General features: G+C 43.9%; 1 protein-coding gene across 1 annotated transcript in view; it reads right to left on the bottom strand.

The window, feature by feature from the left end:
- FRAS1 (Fraser extracellular matrix complex subunit 1) overlaps positions 1-21115 on the bottom strand; it is a 513961-nt gene that overhangs the window by 69532 nt on the left and 423314 nt on the right. Inside the window, exons 45-52 of the mRNA XM_018049625.1 lie at positions 19872-20135; positions 16716-16904; positions 15185-15304; positions 14486-14665; positions 6098-6222; positions 5674-5814; positions 3605-3832; positions 921-1034 (exon numbers count right to left, since the gene is read on the bottom strand). Coding sequence (XP_017905114.1) covers positions 921-1034; positions 3605-3832; positions 5674-5814; positions 6098-6222; positions 14486-14665; positions 15185-15304; positions 16716-16904; positions 19872-20135 — 1361 coding nt within the window. The remainder of the gene's footprint in view (positions 1-920; positions 1035-3604; positions 3833-5673; positions 5815-6097; positions 6223-14485; positions 14666-15184; positions 15305-16715; positions 16905-19871; positions 20136-21115) is intronic.

Here is a 21115-nt window from a genome sequence, read left to right as displayed (position 1 = left end):
CTAGAGGCAATACCACAAACAAAAGTATGAAACCAGTTCCCAAACTGAGCTGAAGAACTGTGTGTGTTTAGGTGGAAATGAGAATTTAATGCTTGACATGGTACCAGGTGAGACTTATGGCATATCTTAAAATGACCCAATTGGGACTTAGGAAAAGGAGAAAAAAAATTAAATTTCTAGAAATCCTCTGATGATACTCATCTACCAAAAAACTTACTTCCTTTCCATCTATGGCATGTACAAGAAGTTTTCCCCAATCCATCCTCCCCTTTTTCTAGTCAACAAACTTTTAGCTGAGCACCAAACTGTCCAGCTGGACACTCCATGCAACAGATAGGGCCATAGGATCAATTTCTTCTTAAAACAATATGAGTGTAAGTGATGTGTTTAATTTCTGTATCACTTGCTTGAGATTAAGTTCCTTGCCCCCTGCTTTTCTATATTCCTCTTCCCATGGTATGCAGTACTGATGAACAGCTGGAGTTTTGGCCCTGCATTTTTTTTTTTTTTTTTTTGGCCCTGCTTTTTGATAGCAACACTCTAGTGATAGCAGAAAAGTAAGACAGAAGGAATATGCATCTCTGAATGGTCATGTGGACCCCTAACCTCCCTACTTCCATGCTTTACATGAGAAAAAAAAATTCTATCCTGTTTGAGCTACTATATTTGGGGGTCATTCTGTAAGAACATCTTACAGATGTATTAAACTATGTACTAAACTATTAAACTATGTATTAAACTATTAAACTATGTATTAAACTATAATACAATTCTAAGCAGACTCATGGAGCTCAGCAATCTTAAGAACTCAGCTTACTTAGGGAGGAATACACATAAGTTGAATAGTTCTGTTCATATTGTCACAAATAGGATAGAGCCCAAGTTGGTTAGTGAGACAGTAGCAGATGGAAAGGCCTTACCTTGCCATCCATGTACTCCAGCCATTGGAGTCCGAGGTTGGTAACAATCTTAGGGGTGCCATCATCCACTGGGAGGATGTCTACCCAGAACTGCTGAGGTGCTGCTGTTATGATCTGGGATGAAAGCCAAAAAAGAAAACTCATCATTCACACATCCCTGAAGCATGTCAGGTCTAGGACTTACAGAAGCTGGAACCCCTGAAATCTGTTGACATTTCAAAACAGGCAACTGAGCAAGTTTCCATTGCTTATCACCACTCGGCTCCTGAGGCTTCAGGGACAATGCTGACTGACAAAGTGGAAATGATATGAGAAGAAAAGCAAGACACAAGTGGCACTCTTGCTGGAATTTCAGCTACTATGAAAGCTGGTTTTCCCAAACCTAAGCTTTCTTTAGTTGAGTTCAATATTATCCCCAAGGTGAAACAATAAACAAAATATCTTCCTTTCTATAACTCTCGTTAAAACTTCCATCATTAAAATGTGAATGTCAGGGACTTCGCTGGTGGTCCAGTGGTTAAGACTCTGCAATCCCAGACCCCAGTTTGATCCCTGGTTAGGGAACTAAGATCCTGCATGAGGTACAGCATTGCCAGGAAAAAAAAAAAATTAGTTAATGTTAAGGTCTTCAGGTAGGATTCTGCTAGATGTGAAAAGACGTTTCGGGAAGAGATTTCCTTTTTTTTTTGAGAACGAACTCTTCACATGGGGAAAGGGGGCAGAAGAAATCAAGAATAAGAGCACTTGTGAGGACTTCCCGGTGGTCCTGCGGTTAGGAATCCACCTGCCAATGCAGGGGACATGGGTTCGATCCCTGGTCTGGGAAGATCCCACATGGTGTGGAGGAAAAAAGCCCACGGGCCACAACTACTGAAGCCCGCGAGCCCTAGAGACCACACCAAGAGAAGCCGCCGCAATGAGAAGCCTGTGCATCACAACTAGAGAGCAGCCCCCACTCGTTGCAACTAGAGAAAGCCTGCTCACAGCAATGAAGACCCAGCACCACTACTCCCCCTCCCCCCCAAAAAAAAGTGTGTGTGAGACTAGTGCAAAGACTTTCAGTTTATGACTTTATCACCACACAGATATACACAGGCATATTCACAACACATGTGGGGAGTGCGGTCCAGTACCTCCCCATTTTGGAACTGATACAACAAGCTGGCAGACAGGGCAGCAATTCAACCCTCCCAGATAATTTCCATTTTCAAAATGCCACGGTCCCCCTGGAGACCAGCTGTGACCTTTTATGTTTATCAGAGAGGTGGCCCTCTTATTGATTCATCCTGAAATTTTTTTTTTTTTTTCTCTTCTGAAAGTCAAACGCACTGGGGAAGCAGCCACAGTATGGGAGAGGGAAAATGAACGTGATGACCTGCCAGGTGGAGATGCAGCGGACACTGAAACGGCAGGGAAATCCCAAGAGCCTTCCTACTGACACCTTGGCCAACTGAGAATGACCTTCTCACAGGCTGTTGGTTTCTAAAGCACACCAGAGGATCTTTCTTGGCCAGGCAAAGAATCATTCATCATCAAAGTAGGAAAAAAAATTGCAGGCACGAGAGATGCTGCTGACCCTTTGCTTATGTTGGAAGTAAACAGTAGGGTGTGATCACGTGCTCACTAAAACTGCTTATGCTGAGTCAGACAGCTGTGTGAGACGTCAGGGGTCCACCTTTCATCAGAGTTGCAGTTATTCCTAGGGGAAGTTTATGGTGCTGCAGGAAATCTGCTAAAAAAGAGTTAGAACTGCAGGGGAAGAGAGTGAAAGGGGATGTTTATAGTTTCTTCTGAACACCTAAATGTTAGAAGTGAGCAATTCCCTTAAGGGAGAGAAGCTTGACAGCTTCATGACCTCAAAAGAAAAGCATCTTCATTTGTTCCACAAGCTGGTCCTAAAGTGACCACCATGATGATTATAGCCATAATTTATTGGCTATTTCTTGTGTTTCCTGTGTAAGGCACTGGGCTAAGTGCTTTGTGTAATCAGGGGAGTAGACATCCTCATTTTACAGATAAGGAAGCTAAGGCTTAGAAAGGTTAAATGACTTACAAAGACACTCAGGTAGTAAGTGACAGAAGCAGAATTTAAATCAGTGTCTTTTGGATGCAAAAGCCATAGTCTCAGCCACTGTAATTCTTCATGAGACTGAAAACTCTGACTGGCTCAGGAGATGATTTGGAACCCTGTGATCTTATTGAAAACCCAGATGAAAGAAAAAAGGAAGGAACAAGGGTAAGTGCAAAGGAAAAGGAAAAATAATAGCAGTAATAATAACAATAATGACCATCTTTTCTGTGAGCTCTCAGTCTTTGCCAATAGCGCTAAGCATTTTTTATGGATCTTTTTAATCCTTAGACCAGTGGAAGCTGGTGATGATCCTTGTGCCCACTGTACAGAGGAAAAGCTGAGGCTTATGGAAGTTAAGTCACTTGTCCAAGGCCAATTAGGTGACAGAACCAAAACTCAGCAGTGTTGAGTACATGCGTGCTAATTTGCTTCAGTTGTATCCGACTCTTTGTGATGCTATGAACTGCACCCACCAAGCTTCTCTGTCCGTGGGATTCTCCAGGCAGGAATACTGGAGTGGGTTTACCCTTTGCCTAAAAATGCCATGTTCAGCCTCCAGACAAGCTCTGGCCTGCTGTGCTCCACCTCCCTCTCTGCTGTCTCTGCCCCTCACCTCTTTTCCCCCTTCCTCAACAATGAAGAAAGGGTTCGTCCCGTCCGCCACAGTGAAGGTGAATCGGTCTCGGAGGGAGTTGCTGCCGTCGTGGCTGTAGCGGACCCGGCTCTGGTAGATGTCCTCCATGGTGAAGGTGGGCGTGAGCTGGAAGGGCTGCCCATCGGCAGTTCGCTCAATGATGCCGTGGCGTGGGGGCTGCACGACCGTGAATGTGACGGACTCGGCCTGTCATGGAGGCAACGAGAGGAGAAGGGAACTCTGTATCAGGAGCCAGACGTGAGAGGGGTGGTCAGCAGGTGGCCAGGGGTAGTTAAACACAAAGACCTTTATAAAACAAAGACTGTCTTTTCTTTATAGACACCAAAAATCAAGCTAAGGAAAGAAATTATACTGGTTACTATAATTGAACTTCTATTCTGCTGCCTTCTGTTTTTAAGATAAGACATTTAAATTTGTCCTTTTGGGGTCATAGGGGAAAACTTGAATTTTTAACCTCTAAGATGGTAAGAACCAGACCTTTTAAAATCACTCACTTCCTTTTCATGCACTCTCCTCCCCCAGCACACACATTTTTCCAAAACTCATACATAGCATCTATGCATCAGAACAGAAGCATAACTTCCCATTTTTATTGTTTTAATTGGAGTGTAATTGCTTTACAATGTTGTTAGTTTCTGCTATACAGTGAAATGAATCAGACATCTATGTACATATATCTCCTCCCTCTCCAAACTCCCTTCCACCACCCCATCCCACTCCTCTAGGTCATCTCAGCCCCCAGCTGAGCTCCCCCTGTTTAACAGCAGGTTCCCACTAGCTATCTATTTTACACATGCGGTGTATATATGTCAACGCTACCCTCTCAATTCATCCCACAAATTTCCCATTTCTAATAACTGCTTCTAGGGTGACATGAGAAGGAAAAATACTTATGAAGAAAATCCTGCTTAGAACTCTCCAGTGATTTCCCATCATCTTGGAAGAAAATGCAGAGGCCTGACTTGGGCCAAGAAGGTCCTCTGTGACCTGGTTCCACAGTTCCTCTCTGGCCTCATCCTGTTCCTCTCCTGCTTGTTCACTGGGGTCTAGACCCTTCGCCTGGCTACTCAAGTATTCCAAGCGCACTGGACCACAGGGCTTTTGCCCTCCTGAGGGATTCTCCCAGGAAACTGCACAATCTGCTCTTTCTCTTCCTATCTCTGCTAAAGTATCAGCCACTCAGAGAAAACTTCCCTGACCTGTGTCTCAAACAGCACACACATCAATCTCTGTCACCTTCATGTCACTTTATTTCTTTTTCTAGCACTTATCACACCTGACACGATAGTCTATGTTCTTTCTTTCTTTATCATCTGTCCCCCTAACCAAAGGTTGTAAAGTCCCTAAGGCTAGCACTTTGATCTGCTTTGTTCACAGTCCTGTCTTTAGCATCTAGAGCTGACCTTGGTAATAAATACTTGCTGAAAGAATGAATAAATAAATGAGTGCATGCTGGCACAGGGAAGGGCATACACAGAACTAATTAATAAGTGAGTGGTACCCTTAATGGGAGCTAAATCATGTCAGAATATTAGATTCTTTAATTGGAAAGCATTAGGAGAGGAAGACTTTAGTCTCGACATGCCCTGTTCTACTGGATAAAGCCTGGTTCTTTGAGAATATTCACACTGCAATAATTAGTTATCATCCAGTGAAGTCTCGATGAAGGAAGAGAAAGTGTAGAGGAGAGAAAATCCTTGTTCATTAATAACAGCGAGTAATAAAAATTGGATAAAATGCCATCGACCTAATTTTCTGTGGATCATAATCAAAATCAGAATGTTAACATGATTATTATGTGCAATCGTGGGAAAGGATAAATGTATTTAGGGTTTCTGTAAGAGTTTAAAAACAACTTGATTTCAAATGTATTAGCTTTTTTTTTTCCAGCAGGCCATGGTATGTTCTGGCTTTTAATCTTCTGAGGATGCTTGTATTGCTTTCACCCCACCCTTCGCCCCTCCCTTGGGATGTACTGTCACAAAGCAACAGGTATCTCATTGGACCAGAGGCCAGGGCACTCCTACCTCTGTGTCTGCATCCACTGCTTTAAGCTCAAACTCCGTAATGGCCTTCTTCACACCCTCCTGTACCCGCATCCCAAAGTTCTGCACGTGGGGCAGTGCGTCATCCACAGGGCGAAGAGTGATGCGGAAAGTCTGAGTCACCTACAGGGCGGAAAAGTGCAGGTGGGCCGCCTGTCCCCAGCAGCCACCCGAGGAGAAGGCAGATGCCCTCTGCTTTCCCTTTCACACCGTTCCTGGCGTGACTGATTGACCAGGACCCAGGGGTGAATTCTTTTTGGCAAGATAGAGTTCTCTTTGCCTCTGTCCTGGGCTGAGAGCAGAGGGAAATGAAGCTCTCTCAACAATGGTGGCTCCAGGCCCTCCAGTTAAAGGAGAGGACGCTGAATTGATACCTACCAAGGAGGGAAGCGAGTTCCTCACCCACCTCGTGGACTCCATCGGAAAGCGTAAAGCTGAAGGCGTCGGAATGCTTCTCAGTCTCACTGGAGTGGACATACTGAACGTTTCCTGAAGTGAGGTCAGCTTGCGTAAAGGAACTAATCTGGATGCCTAGCAAAAGATGAGAACCAGAGAAAGGGTGTCAAGAGGCAAGTCATGGCTCTCAGGTAAGGGAAATGTCACACTGTCACCAGAGAGAGTCCTTTGTCCTTTTCTTACAGCATTGATGTGCTGCCCTCTAAGACCTTGGGTTAGAGCAGTCTGTGTGTTTTCCCTGCAACAGCATATGTTCTGTGGGAACATGTATAAATTATCTAGGCTTCTACCCTGTGCCAAGGCAACAGCTGGTGCTCAATAAATGTTCCTCTCTTCTCTCTTGGGGTTTATGTATGCAGGTCAAACTGTGAAAGGTAGAGCCATTGCCGTCTTTGCCAGACTTCTCGCTCTGAAGTTTTGCATCCCCCATCGCCTCGTAGTCCTTTCTGAAAACCTGCCCTAATTTTTAATACTGTGTGATGGCTTAGTGTTAAAACACTGGGGTCCAAGGGCTTGGCTACACAGAACCGTTTTTCTGAGATTGGTGAGCTATAATCTCATCGGATATTCTTCAAGGTCTCCTTCATTCTCAGTTCTTTGATTCTAGCTTCTTATATACCAATTTGGCCAAGATGGCAGTAACAAAAGTTACCACATGACTTTGGAGTTTGAGCAATCATTCTTTCTCAACTCTCAAATAACCTACCAGTATCTTTAAAAAAATGTGATACAGAGAAAACTATTTTTCAGAGTGATTTTAAAGTTACAAACAAAACCTGAAGTGATTTTTAAATAATGCCAAGGTATCCCACTAATGAATAATATCTCTGTCTTTTCAAATGCTCAACAACATTTGGCAAAACAGCCCCAAATTCCTGGTTCTATCTTAGGGCTCCTGGGGTCCATCCCTGGGTGCCAGACAAGTCTGAAACAAAAGCATATCCTTTAATCTCTCAGCACAAATTTCATCTTTCTGATTCTGGGTGTTAGAGTGTTCATTTATTTAATCCAGTCCTTTGCTTTGGTCCTGAAATTCATCTGCTGCTTCCTGGAATTTATTATTTATATTTGTCACTGCTAGTCCTGGCAAAACCAGTTAGTCTTTACTTTAAAAAAAAACCAAAGAGATTCTACTTTGACTATTTTACATTTAACTGTGACATTAATATCATTGCTTTGTCTTAAAAATAAAACACATCAACGAGCATGGTTAACATTTGTATCTCTGTTTATCATCTGAAATGTCATTCAGGTACAATAGCCTCCTGAATATTGAGGCATCAATTTTTTGATGAGGCATTTATATTTCTGTGCTTACTAGACCAGTTCTTGACAGGCAAAAATGCAGCCCCCACCCTCATTTTATATGTTTCATCTTGTGGTTCTGGACAGAAATTCATACCATTCTTTAAAAATTTAATAACTTCAGACTGGATACACAGAGAAATTTAAACCTCTTCCCCTGCTGTGAATCCATTCTCACAGCTCACGAGGAAACACCTATGCGGATTCTCATGATCAACTGGTCACCTAATTCACTATTCCCTTTATGAAACTCGAAGACTGATTAAAAAAGGTGATAGATTTCCCTTCTTCTTCAGAAGGAAGTACTGAGATTAATCTTATTTTTTAACATTTTTTATTGAGAGGAAATTGATGTATAATAAATTATACATATTTGAAGTATAAGTTTATATTATCTTCGTTAGGTCCATGAAACCATCACCTCAATCAAAATAGTGAAATGTTTCCATCACCCCAAAAGTTTCTGACATTCTGCAACCCTTCCATCCCTTCTTTCCCTAAGTCCCACTCCATCCCAAAGAAGCAAATGAAGTCATTATAGATTAGTTGGCATACTCTCTAAATTTTTTAACAAACAGAAACATACAGTATATACTACCTGATGAATGATTTCTAATTTATTTAGCATAATTATTTTGCTAAACATAATTTATCCATACTGTAGCATGTATTTGTAGTTCATTCCTTCTCATTCGCGAGTACTGTTCCATTGGATGGTTATATCAAAGATTGTTTATCCATTTATCTGTTCATGGGCATTTAGGTTATTTTTAGTTTGGGACTTCTACAACTAAAGTTTGTATGATCACTTGTGCACAAGTCTCTGAGTAGAAGTTTTCATTCTTCCTGGGTAAATTGCTAAGAGTGGGACAGTAGGAGTGCATGTAAGGTGTATGCTTAACTTTTCAGGAATCTGCCAAACTATTTTCCAAAGCAAAGTACTATTTTATATCCCCACTGGCAGTTCACGGGTGCTCTTAGTGGATCTTTTCCAATTCAATCTAGCAAACACTGAGTACTTACCACACGCAGAATGTTGTTTCAAATTTGCTTATATAGATTAAAAACAAAAAATTTTTAAATTTAATTAATTTTTGGCTGTGTCAGGTCCTAGTTGTGGTGCAGGGGCCTTTGTTGCAGTTGGCAGGCTTCTTGCTAGTTGCCTAGATGTGAGATCCTAGTTTCCCGACCACGGATCAAACGTATATTTCCTGCATTGCAAGGTGGATTCTTAACCACTGGACCACCATCAAAGTACCCAGACTGGTTTTTTAAATTTCAACAGCTCTGGCAGGTCAGGGTTGGCATCATTTTTCTAGATTACGATACTAATAAAATAGATAAGAAATGTGACCCGTCTGAGGTAACAGCTAGTAAGACGGCAGTGCTGAGACGGGAACTCCAGCTTGCTCACTTCCAAAGCTTAGGCCTGCTGCAAGTACTTCTTTATCTTATGTTGATTACATATTGAAATGAGATTTTATACATATATATATGTATAAAATATTTTTTATTCTGTTAGGAGTGCTTTTTGTAAAACTTATCTAGCTGTTTTGGGCTAGACAAGGAGCCGTTTGGATTTCACACTTATCCTTTAATTTTTTGTCAAATAAAAGTGATACATGAGTATTAAAGAAATTGTGAGAAACACAGAAAAGTAAAGAATTACAAACCACTCATAGTTCTACCACTGAAATATCACCATTGCAAATTTTTTTTAAAAAATTTGAGTCATAGAGTAATTTTCTGGCTATAACCTCTTTCTTATCTGATATGCTGATTTTGATGGGGGTATTTAGTATTATGATTTAAATGATAGCCATAATTAAGTGCTAGAGGGTAACAAGCTGCATTAGAAGGTAAGCTTCAAAAGGACAAGATTTTTGCTGTTTCTTCACTAATGTGCATCGCCTGGCATAAGGGAGGTTCTCAAAACATATTTGGTGAATGAATTTAGTCCATTGACTACAATTACTATCTAAGAGGTCCTATTAAGCAGAGATTCTCAATCTCTATACACTTAAAACATTTTTTTAGCTGTTGCTAATTGGCTATTGGAAGGCTTCAGCCGTTCACTCACCTGGCAAGATGCTGCTTCTAATAACATATTGTCCTTACTGACTGTCACAGCAGGTAGTTACTGTTTGAAATATCTTGAAGGTTTTTAATCCCATCTAAGGTGTTTTCAGTCACCAACTGCTGGCTAACCTATGTATCTGGCAGCATTATGGAGACCCACATTAACCCTGTCAGTTTTCTAACTCCCCTGGAGGGCCAGAATGTTAGAGAAAGTTCAGTCCAGGGCAAGGAAGTGGTGTGAGAGTAAACCATCTTTGAAGAAATTGCCTTCCTAATAGGATGTCAGGAAATGGCCGTGGCTCTCCTTCTTCAGCGCAGCTGTGGATGGCTCTGTGCCTATCGTCTGTTCCCACCTCAAGCTCATGCTGGGTAGACTCTCAGCTTCTCTGCTTCCTATTTTCTTCCAAGCCTCCTGTTAATGGAATGAATTGTATCTCCCCAGATTCATACACTGATGTCCTAACCCTCAGTGCCTCACAATGAGACTTTATTTGGAAGCAGAATCACTGCAGATGTAATTTGTGAAGATTAGGTCCTGGGGGGCGTCTGTAGTGGCTAAAGAAGTAGGTAAAGAATCTGCCTGCTAATTCAGGAGACACGGATTCGATACTGATCCAGGATGATCCCACCTGCTGCAGAGCAACTGGGCCCATGGGCTACAACTACTGAGCCTGTGCTCTAGAGCCCAGGAATCACAGCTACTGAAGCCCATGCACCCTAGAGCCTAAGCTCCACAACAAAAAGAAGCCACCACAAACAGAGGCTTTACAATGCAACTAGAGAGTAGCTCGCACTTGCCACAACCAGAGAAAAGCCCATGAAGCAACGATCCAGCACAATTAAATAAAATTATGTATTTTTAAAAGGTAAAGTCATTAGGATGGGCCCTAAACCAATTTGATGAATGTCCTTTTAAAAGAGGGAGTTTTGACACAGACACACACATACAGGGAGAATGTCATGTGAACATGAAGACAGGCATCTATGATCCTAGGAGAGAGGCCTAGAATGGAGCCTTCCTCAGCAAGAACCAACTCTGCTGACACTCTGATCTTGGACTGCCAGCCCCCACATCTGTGAGACAATAAGCTTCTGCTGTTTAAGCAGCTGTTTATGACAGCTGCCCCAGCAGACTAAGGCACGTCTGCTCTCAGAAGGACCTGAACTAAGACACCAGGTGCATTCAGTTTTGGTTGGTGTCACAATACTGAGAGGCTGAGATAGAGAGGAAGCCAAGAAATACCTTAGGTAAAGCACTCACTGACTGACTCACTCGCAGCCCCTTGACTCCTAACATCCTCACACAATGCTGTCACAGCCTCCAACATACACTTGCACATATTTGCTTATATGTCTCCCACTTCTAAGACCCAAGCTTTCTCCTGCTGCAGCTACACAATACATGTCTGGGGAAGGGGAGGACCAGTGTGTGCTGGAGATAGCTATGTTCAATATTATTGCTCCCTGACTTTAAAAATGCAACTGCTGTTTATTAGTTAAGTGACTAAATGTCCAGTTAAGGTCTAGATCTCCCAGCTACCTCATAGCCTAATATGGCTACTTCCTTACTAGGATGTGACCAAAAGGGATGTATTCCCAGCAATTCTGCTAAAGAAGAAATGGATGTGGACGCCACTGGTTTTTTCTTGCCAGCTACTAGCTGGGGATGCTGACAATACAGTAGTCACCTTGGACCAGAGATGGGAGCCTCACGTGGAGGGTCACTGAACCACCTGCCTCTGGATTTTGCTGTGAGTGAAAATAAACTTATGTAAGGTACTGTATTTTGGAGTTGCTTTTCCCCAGAAGCTTAGTTTCTATCCTGATAATATAACTCCTTACTCTGATTTCTTTAGAATGAGAGGGTCCTAGGACTTTACTGGTGGTCCAGGGTTAAGACTTCATGTTTCACTGTGAGGGGAGCTGGTTCAGTTCCTGGTCAGCGAACTAAGATCCTATATGCTGCTCAGCACAGCCCCCAAAATGAAAAGAATAAGAGAGTTCTTAGGGTCCCTGACATGAGGTTGTGGGCCCTCAACCCTGCAAGGAGCCCACACAGGGGCTTAATGCACTCAAGCTTAATGCAGCTCTCCTCCATGGTAGGAATCTCGTGTCTGTCTTCTGCACGGCTCCCCCCGTGCACATGGCTCCCTGTGTCTCCTTGGGGGAAGAAGAGAGGACCTTCACACCTCTTCTATCTAAAGAGAACAATCAGCTGACTAACACAGCTGGCACAAGACTAAATCCATTTCATAGTTCACCATCAAGAGGATGTCTGCAAGCACTGGTGGGAAATGATAATTCCCAGGGGCCTCCAGAACCCAAATAGCTCAGTGCCTGCATGGAGACATGGGTCTAAAAGCTGTTCTGCTCTGTTTGGAAAGAGGCTCTGGCACCAGGTAGACCAATTCTCACCCCCTGAGACAAATGGGATGAGGTGGTTTTCTCCAAGCTGGTGCCAACTGCTTCCTGAGAGGGTGATCCATAATCAACATGGACTTCCTCTGAAGGGAAACCTTTGACATTTAAAAAGAATCAAATTCAGGAATCCAGTTCCACTTAGGGGAGACAGGGAAGGAAAGAATGCTGACTAGATTCTCTAGAATGGACATCAGGCCTGGTAGTAGGGGATGGGAAGGGAAGTCCTGCTCATTAAAAATGGACAGCCCTCCAGGAGTAAAGATCATCTTATCTGGTCTATTTAGAATTTTTAAAAACAGGAGGATTGAGAAGAACTGGTGGGCACAGGAGAGCACATAGATGAGGAAGTCAAGCCTGGTGGGAAAGGGCAGGGAAGCATGCCTCCCTCTGTTTTAGAGTCTGCTTTCCCAAGAGGAGGGAGAAGGGGGATCTGTTATGGGTGGCCCCCTGAGCAGTGCTAGCCTGGTACTGGCATCCAGATTTAAGTGAAGGTGGAGACTGTAAACAACAGAAAAGGCAAATTTGGAGCCACCTGCCCCAGGACATGACACAGCTGAGGAGAGCTAGGGTCTCACCAGTAGCTGGCAAGTCCTTGCATGATGCTCCAAGCCTTTTGGAGCACTGTAAAGTGTAACTGCAGTTGCCCCAACACAACAGCCAAGAGTCTGCCCTTTCATCTTTGGAGAGATATAATCAGCAACCTGACAGAATTCTGGCAGAAGCAATTAGCTCATGAATTAGTTATCAAATATCTCTTGCAGCCAAGGTCTTGGGAATGCTGATCTGCACACTGCCACTAGGAACTTTGGGACAAAAGGGGAGGGCATGGGCTTTAATTTGCATTAGGGATTCAGGCCAGTCTGTTCAGCCTTCCTCATGCACCCCCGCCCTGCAACATACATACAACACTCCCTCCCCCATCATCATGCTGGACCCAGACATGGTCTGCCTCCCTCATCTTTTCAACCATATTCCCCTCTAGCTCACCCACCCCCACTCTCTCCCTTACTCACTCTGCCCCAGACACACTGGTCTCCTTGCTGCAACTGGAACGAGATGGGCTTGGCTGATCCCATTTCAGGATGTTGATACTCGCTGATGCCCTGGAAAGATGCTGAATGCTCTTTCCTTATATGTCAGCACGGCTGGCTCCCTTACATTCTTCAGATCTTGGCTCAAATGTCATCTTATTATTAGGAGGCCTTCCCTCACCTCATTGGTCCCTGCACCCCAGAAATGCCCTCATTTCACTCCCTAACTCATCACCACTGACATGATATATATACTTGCTTGTTTGCCTACCGTCTGACCCCCAGCATCAGGGCAGGTACTTCCTCTATTCTGCTATTTCCCTGGTTGAATGAAAGAAAAATCTGTAACCTGAAATCCAAAGAAAACCAATGATCTAAATTTCCTGCAAGCTGACACTGCTCCTATGATGGACAAAATCAATCCTACCTTTAGGTTGTTTATTCAGCAAATATCTCTTGTCTTTCACATTCATTCAAGTTGCCAAATTCTATAGTTTCTCTTCCTGAAATTAACTCTTTCCTTCCTTCTTTCCTTCCACCAACTACTGTTTACTGGATACTTACTAGGTAGCAGGGGTAATCACTTTCATTATTTTCATCTTATTATTCCCGCATGGAGGCTGCCCCACTGCCAGAGGCCTCACTAGCTCCCATCTGGCCGAATGCTAAACTTTCTACCTACTGTCACTGCCTCCTTTTTCTTCCTTTCTTTTAGTTTATCCTACTGGACACTGGAGGAATTCATTTCTCTTCCCTGTTCAAAATTCTGCAGGGCCTCCTTATTGCCTATTGAATTAAACAGGGATTACTGATTGCCACTCTGAAGACCCATCATAAAATCTCAGTCTACCCATGAACCCAATCTACTGCTATTTTCAGAATATATGCTTTAGCAAAACTGGCCCACTCATAATTTTTGGAATGAGTCCACATGCTGTTCCTATCTCAGGAAATAACACAATTTCTGTCAGCCCAAATTCTATCTTTCAAGGGCACTCTTAAACACCACCTCTGAGCACCTTCCCATCTGATATCACCTCTTTTGCTTTTGAACTCTTAGGATGGCAGGTTTATACAGTTCTTAAAACACCTGTCATCTTCTTCCCTTACATATGGTTGTATGCAAAGGCTCCTTATCTCATCCAACAGAAGACTCTAATGGTTGGGGTAATGTCTCATTCATCTCTTTTTCTTCCCCTGTAGCAGCTGAACCAGGATCTTATTCAATATGCATGTTCACTTTCTATGTGTTGAATTCTAGTGTTGCAGCAAGACGGTTTACATCAAAGTGTAACTATCAAATCAACTTCCAGCAAGTAAGCATGGAGCACACTGTATTCTAAGTATAATGCAAGGCAGTATACAATGGTCAGAAATAGTGATGCCAGAAATGCATACTAATAAAGCCAGGTTCCAGGTGAACGTATGCACATGATATGGCTGCCCCTGGCACTTACTAAATCCCAGCTTTGGTCTGATGAAGTCAGAGACGATGGGCTTACCTGGCGATGCTGTGTGTTCCAGGTGGCCCAGCTGGGGCTCTCTGGTGATTCTGTAGACCAGTTCTGCGGGTCCCGTCTCCTGGTCAGTGGCAGAGAGTTGCAGAGTGGTGATCTTCTTCACCGAGTTTTCGTCCAAGAACAGCCCTTTATTGGTGATGATGACTGGTGGGGATTTGTCTTCTGAAAATATCAGAAAGAGTAACATGAAATGTGATCCTTTGGCTACCTGACGTGAAGAACTGACTCATTGGGAAAGACCCTGAATGCTGGGAAAGATTGAAGGCAAAAGGAGAAGGGGGTGGCAGAGGATGAGATGGTTAGATAGCACCATCGACTCAATGGACAGGAATTTGAGCAAATTCCAGGAGGTAGTGGAGGACAGAGGAACCTGGCATGCTGTAGCGCACAGGGTCGCAAAGAGTTGGACACGACTTAGAGACTGACAACAACAGCAACCTTTTATGCTTCTTTTTTTTTTCAATTCTGGGCCTAGTGTCCAGGAGTAAAATCAAAATAATCAACATAATCCCCAGGTCTGACTCTCAGAGAGTACATCAGAGAGCCACAGCATTGTGTAACAGTGTTGAGAGGATTTCAGATTTCCACACAAGCCTGTAAAGAAAAGGCTCAAGACTCAAGGTCTGTACCACGTGACCTCAGAACTGCTGGAGAACTTTCAAACACCCAGTGCCCCCTTACCTGAAACACTGATGGAAAATGACTGGCCAATCAGTTTGTTGCCTTCTCCATCAACCACATCAAATTTAAAAGCAAAGTTCCCACCAGATTCTCCTTTTCCATGACTGTATTCTATAAGGCCTATAACAAGGACGAGAAGACCAGAATTTGCTATTTTGTGTTTTCTGGCCTTACTTCTGAAATGTCAGGTGAGAATTCAATGGGTATTCACACCAATGAATCAATTACCCCCCTCTCACTTTGACACTGCCTTTGACATTTTAGTCTAATGTTTTCATTTCCTCCCTTTCATCTAGCGACTGCCTCCTCATCAGTGACTTCATGATAAAATCACCCCAAGCAGAAAGTGGCTTTGCTTACAGCTGAGGCTCCGAATCTGTGGAAGTCTCTAAGGAAGCCTCATGAATCATGAGGTCAGCAAAACTGCCCATGCAGAAATGGGCACTGACCAGACCCACATCACTGGTGTGGCCCTTTTATCTATCCATGTCACAGGCAGGAGGACAGAGAGCCACAGACCACTCAGAGCTCCCCTAAGGTGTCACTCCTGTTTCCCAGTCTTAAATCATTTTAGGAAAGGTGTGGGATATAACCAACCAACAAAGAAACAGATAAAACAAATAAACTCTAGATGTCAATTGGACCCAAAGGGAAAAACCCAATATATTATATTTTTATTAAACCATAGCATTACTTATAAGGATCTAGCAACGTAAATATAACCAAACATCTGGGAAGAAGTCCCTGCTCTCATATTCTAAAAAGGGACACCAAGGCAAGGAATAACTAAGGAATTATTCCACTCCCTTCATTAAAGTACAGACAGGTCCATGATATTTGGGCTGCTATCAATTCTAGGCATGCGTGCACAGACAGGACCTGTATTCTGGTCCTAGGGGAGCATGTTTCCACCTCTAAACGGAAATTGCGTGTCATCACCTGACATTGGATTACTTCCCTCTCAATATGTAACTTCTCTTCCTTTCTTATCCCTGAAAGCACTGTACGGTAACTACGTAGCATTTAACATTTATGCTTTCACATTACATCAGCATTTCCTGGAGAAGGGATGAGCTATGTAATCTCCCTGAGGCAGCTCCGATTTATGCCCTTCCATTTTGCTTAGTTCATTAACTTGGGCTCTTTGGGGAGCTGAAGAAAGATATAAATTGTTCACCTAAGGCAGGCATAATTTTCACCTTAATCCATCCCAATTCACTTCTTTTTTCTTTCTCTCTTTCTCTCTCTCATACACTTTTTAGCATCACAGCAAATCAAAATGATTTTTTCCTCTATAATAGCCCTCAATTTCATCAAGGCTATGTCAAAGCATGAGAACATTTTAGTCAAGAAGGGAAGCTTTTTCCAAACCAAAAAATGGAGGAGACAAGTAAGAATAAAAGAAGCTATAACTCAGCTCTTAATTCAAAACAAGAGTGCACAGTCTGCTGCCATTGGCTACCAGGCACCAATTCCCATTTGACTACAGGGGGTGGAGTTTTTGGAAGTCTGAGTAGGAGAAGTGCCTGACCTTGAGTGAGGTCAGCCTGGGTGAAACTTCGGATGGGGCCTCTAGTGGAGATCTGCTCCAGGCTGTCACGTTTTACCATCTGCAGGCGCCCTACTCCAGGATCTTCCTTTAAGATATACATCACCTGGCGGTCATCTGAGTCAGGATCCGTCACTTTCAAGTGCTGTTCTGTGATGGTTGCTACGGACCCTGGAAGGGAATAGGAGAGACTAGGTCCTTCCCCATTATTGCTTTTGGACAGCAGGCCAAATGATTTTAGGAGACTGGAGACTAAATTATCACACACTCCCCGGTCTAAGGAAGTATCAGCTACGGGACTTCCTTTGTGGTCCAGTGGCCAAGGGTCCATGCTCCCCTCTACAGCAGCCCAGGGTTTGATCCCTGGTCAGAGAGCTAGATCCCGCATACTGCAAACCCCACATGAAGCAATGAAGACCCAGCTCAGCCAGATAAATAAAACAATTTCCTTCCTTTAGAAAATAAAAAGAAAATATCAGCTGCTTGCCCTTCTGGTTCCAGCTGAATACATTTTAATTTCCCTAAGTGAATAGTCCCAACTTCCCAATTTTCTAATCACCCCCTGAGTTTGGTTCAGTTGGTAAAGAATCTGCCTGCAATGTAGGAGACCTGGGTTTGATCCCCAGATTAGGAAGATCCCCTGGAGAAGGGAATGGCTGCCCACTCCAGTATTCTGGCCTGGAGAATTCCATGGACTCTATAGTCCATGAGGTTGCAAACAGTCGGACACAACTGGGTGACTTTCACCTTGAGTTTAGATCTGAGCCCCTTTTTCTTCTGATCCAATTTCACTCTCTGCACATGATCGCTCTCTCCCTTGACCTTTCAGTTAGCACCTAAATCTATGTTCTGAACTTCTAGCTCTGTGATGTAAATGACTCTCAGAATGACAATGAGACCGGCTTGGACCTAATTTATTTACTGTCTTAAGGATCACCAAATCACTAAAAAAAAAAACCAAAATCAAAAAACAGCTTTACATGAACTCACAAACATATCTGGTTGCCGTCTCACACCGAATAGTCAGAATCACTGTTCCTCCAAGATAGAGGCTATGATAAGAGACACAGAGCAGGGAGATCTGAATGCTGACTCCTGGAAGATTGCCCAGGTGCTGGGGACAGAGGCAAGGCAGAGTGTGTGTGTGTGTGTGCTCAGTCATGTCTGACTCTTTGCGACCCCATCGAAATGCATCTTTGGAGTCTCCTGCATTGACAGGCGGATTCTTTACCACTGAGCCACCTGGGACTGTCTCCTGGCAAGCACCTCTTCTCAGGGCCTTCCTCTTTGTTCTCCTCTCTAGCCCACTTCTCACGTTAAAACAGTGAATTCTGATAAAGTAGGTCCTAGTTAGTTACTCATGTGTAATAGAACCTGGTCTGTGGAGTGGCAGTCTGCCATGGGCCCTGAGCGTCTCTGTATGTTTTTGCTGGGTAATGCCAAGAATGCAAGGTTTGACCTCTTGTTCTCTGGGCTATTCTCAGGGAGCATGCCTGAGGGAGGAGGTGACATCTTCCTCTGGGACACAGATCAGGTTTGCTTATCGCTACTATAACAAGGAGAGCTCCCAAGCTCAGGGTTCATTTTCTGTAATTCATCACCCTGCACACAAATGTATTCGTCTGGGCCCTCTGAATCGTCCCTGTGGGACTTGGAGGGGATTGTCACAAAGAACTTTATTTCTGACCAAGGAATCTCAGCTTCCCCAGTGGCTCAGCAGTAAAAAAAATCCTCTTGCAATCAAGGAGATGCAGGTCTGATCCCTGGGTCAGGAAGATTCCCTCGGAGTGGCAAAAGGCAACTCACTTCAGTATCCTTGCCTGGGAAATCCCATGGACAGAGGAGCCTGGCAGGTTACAGCCCCAGGGTCACAGAGTCAGACATGATTTAGGGACTAAATAAAAACAACAAGGAATCTCATGTGTTTGACCAGCATCCATGAAAGAGTAATAGGTCAACTTATTAACCTATAAATAGGGCAAAGTTAAGTCCCAGACCTCATACTTGGGACCTTTGGGAATCTCCACATTTTCAAATACCGTTCTACCAAATATTTTTTCACTACAAAATACATGTGAAACTAAGAACAGACAAGCAAACATAAGTCCAGTATGATATAGATGCTCTGTGGACCAAAGGTCCACTCTGTAACTAACTTCCTACTGCAAAGTGACTCCAAGACCCACAGTTGTCACAGGTCCTTCAGTGTTGCTTATCCACCAGCAAACTGGGAATGTTAGATCCTAGAACACCATATCTGCTGCTGCTGCTGCTGCTAAGTCGCTTCAGTCGTGTCCGACTCTGTGCGACCCCATAGATGGCAGCCCACCAGGCTCCCCCATCCCTGGGATTCTCCAGGCAAGAACACTGGAGTGGGTTGCCATTTCCTTCTCCAATGCATGAAAGTGAAAAGTGAAAGTGAAGTCGCTCAGTCGTGTCTGACTCTTCGCGACCCCATGGACTGCAGCCAACCAGGCTCCCACGTCCCTGGGATTCTCCAGGCAAGAACACTGGAGTGGGTTGCCATTTCCTCCAATGCATGAAAGTGAAAAGTGAAAGTGAAGTCGCTCAGTCGTGTCCAACTCTTTGCGACCCCATGGACTGCAGCCTACCAGGCTCCTCCGCCTATGGGATTTTCCAGGCAAGAGTACTGGAGTGGGGTGCCATCGCCTTCTCCGGAGAACACCATATATAATGGTTCTTAATTACTGATATAATCTCTCCTAGTGCATGATGACTTCCCATTTGCCTCTCCATGACTTTAAAGGAAAAAAAAGAAGAAGCATGTTGAAAATCCTGCTAGATTTTGTTGTTTGTTTCTGTAGGGTTTGTTGGGCAGTGTCAGTGTTCTAAGAGATCAGGACCTACAAGTGGTTGCATAAACGAATATTCTGAGGACCCTGGAAATACTATAAACTCTTTGCAGTCTTTCCTCAGATTCACAGACACAGGCGTCTGGTCCAAAGAACTTCAGAGATTTCACACTTGTCATTCACAACGCTTAGTGTCCCCAAAACAACAGGTTTCCCTAAACTCTGCACACCCAGTTCAAGATCCTCCCACACTGCTGACATGGAAGGAAGCACTGTGCAGGAACAAAGAAGAAACCATGGCCACTCTCTTCCATGCCTGTGGTACCTGCTGAGAGCTGGAGGCCTCTGTTTACAGCCAGCTGGGGGTTGTCACTTGTAGGCAGTTCTATATATATCTCCATCCTCCCCGTGTCCGTGTGGAGGCCATCAGTGAGGGAGAACCGGAACTCATCCACTGCCACACCTGGACCACCAGGCATATACCCAACTAGCCCAGCCAGGATATCTTGATAGGTGAAGGAGGAGCCCTGGGCCAAAACCCTCCCATTCTCCAGAGGTTCAGAAGCAGTTTGCCTCCGGAGCAGATGACCTGAGGAAGGAAGTAAAAAAAAAGAAAGAAAGATAACAGTTCAGTTCAGTTCATTCGCTCAGTCGTGTCCGACTCTTTTTGACCCCATGAACTACAGCACGCCAGGCCTCCCTGTCCATCACCAACTCCTGGAGTTCACTCAAACTCATGTCCATCGAGTCGGTGATGCCATCCAACCATCTCATCGTCTTTCGTCCCCTTCTCCTCCTGCCCTCAATCTTTCCCAGCATCAGGGTCTTTTCAAATGACTCAGCTCTTTGCATCAGTTCAGTTCAGTTGCTCAGTTGTGTCGACTCTTTGCGATCCCATGAACTGCAGAATGCCAGGCCTCCCTGTCCATCACCAACTCCCGGAGTTCACTCAGACTCACGTCCATTGAGTTGGTGATACCATCCAGCCATCTCATCCCCTGTTGTCTCCTTTTCCTCCTGCCCCCAATCCCTCCCAGGATCAGAGTCTTTTCCAATGAGTCAACTCTTCGCATGAGGTGGCCAAAGTACTGGAGTTTCAGCTTCAGCATCAGTCCTTCCAATGAATATTCAGGGCTGATCTCATTTAGGATGGACTGGTTGGATCTCCTTGCAGTCCAAGGGACTTTCAAGAGTCTTTTCCATCACCACAGTTCAAAAGCATCAGTTCTTCAGTGCTCAGCTTTCTTTATAGTCCAACTCTCACATCCATATGGTAGAGCAAACATGGCACTAAAACGTTATCTGATTTTGTCAACTTTGAGCCTGGGTAGAACGCCAAGCCCCTTGGACATGTTGATTGCACGTGCATAAGTAACCAACAACTCAGAATTTTATACAAAAGCACAGGGTGACGCTCGATGACCTCATCTCCAAATAAAGAAGATAAAGTTCCACTTTTCCTGATTAAAAATCTCTTAAGGGGACACAGATGAATATGGAAATACAGTGGCCTAGGAATCAAATCTCTCTCCACAAATTCAAACTCACTTCACTATCTAAGCCTTATTT

Source organism: Capra hircus, chromosome 6 (assembly GCF_001704415.2).
Source record: "Capra hircus breed San Clemente chromosome 6, ASM170441v1, whole genome shotgun sequence".
NCBI lineage: Eukaryota > Metazoa > Chordata > Mammalia > Artiodactyla > Bovidae > Capra > Capra hircus.
Note: the sequence above shows the minus strand (reverse complement) of the source record. Positions and strands in the feature narration are given on the sequence as shown.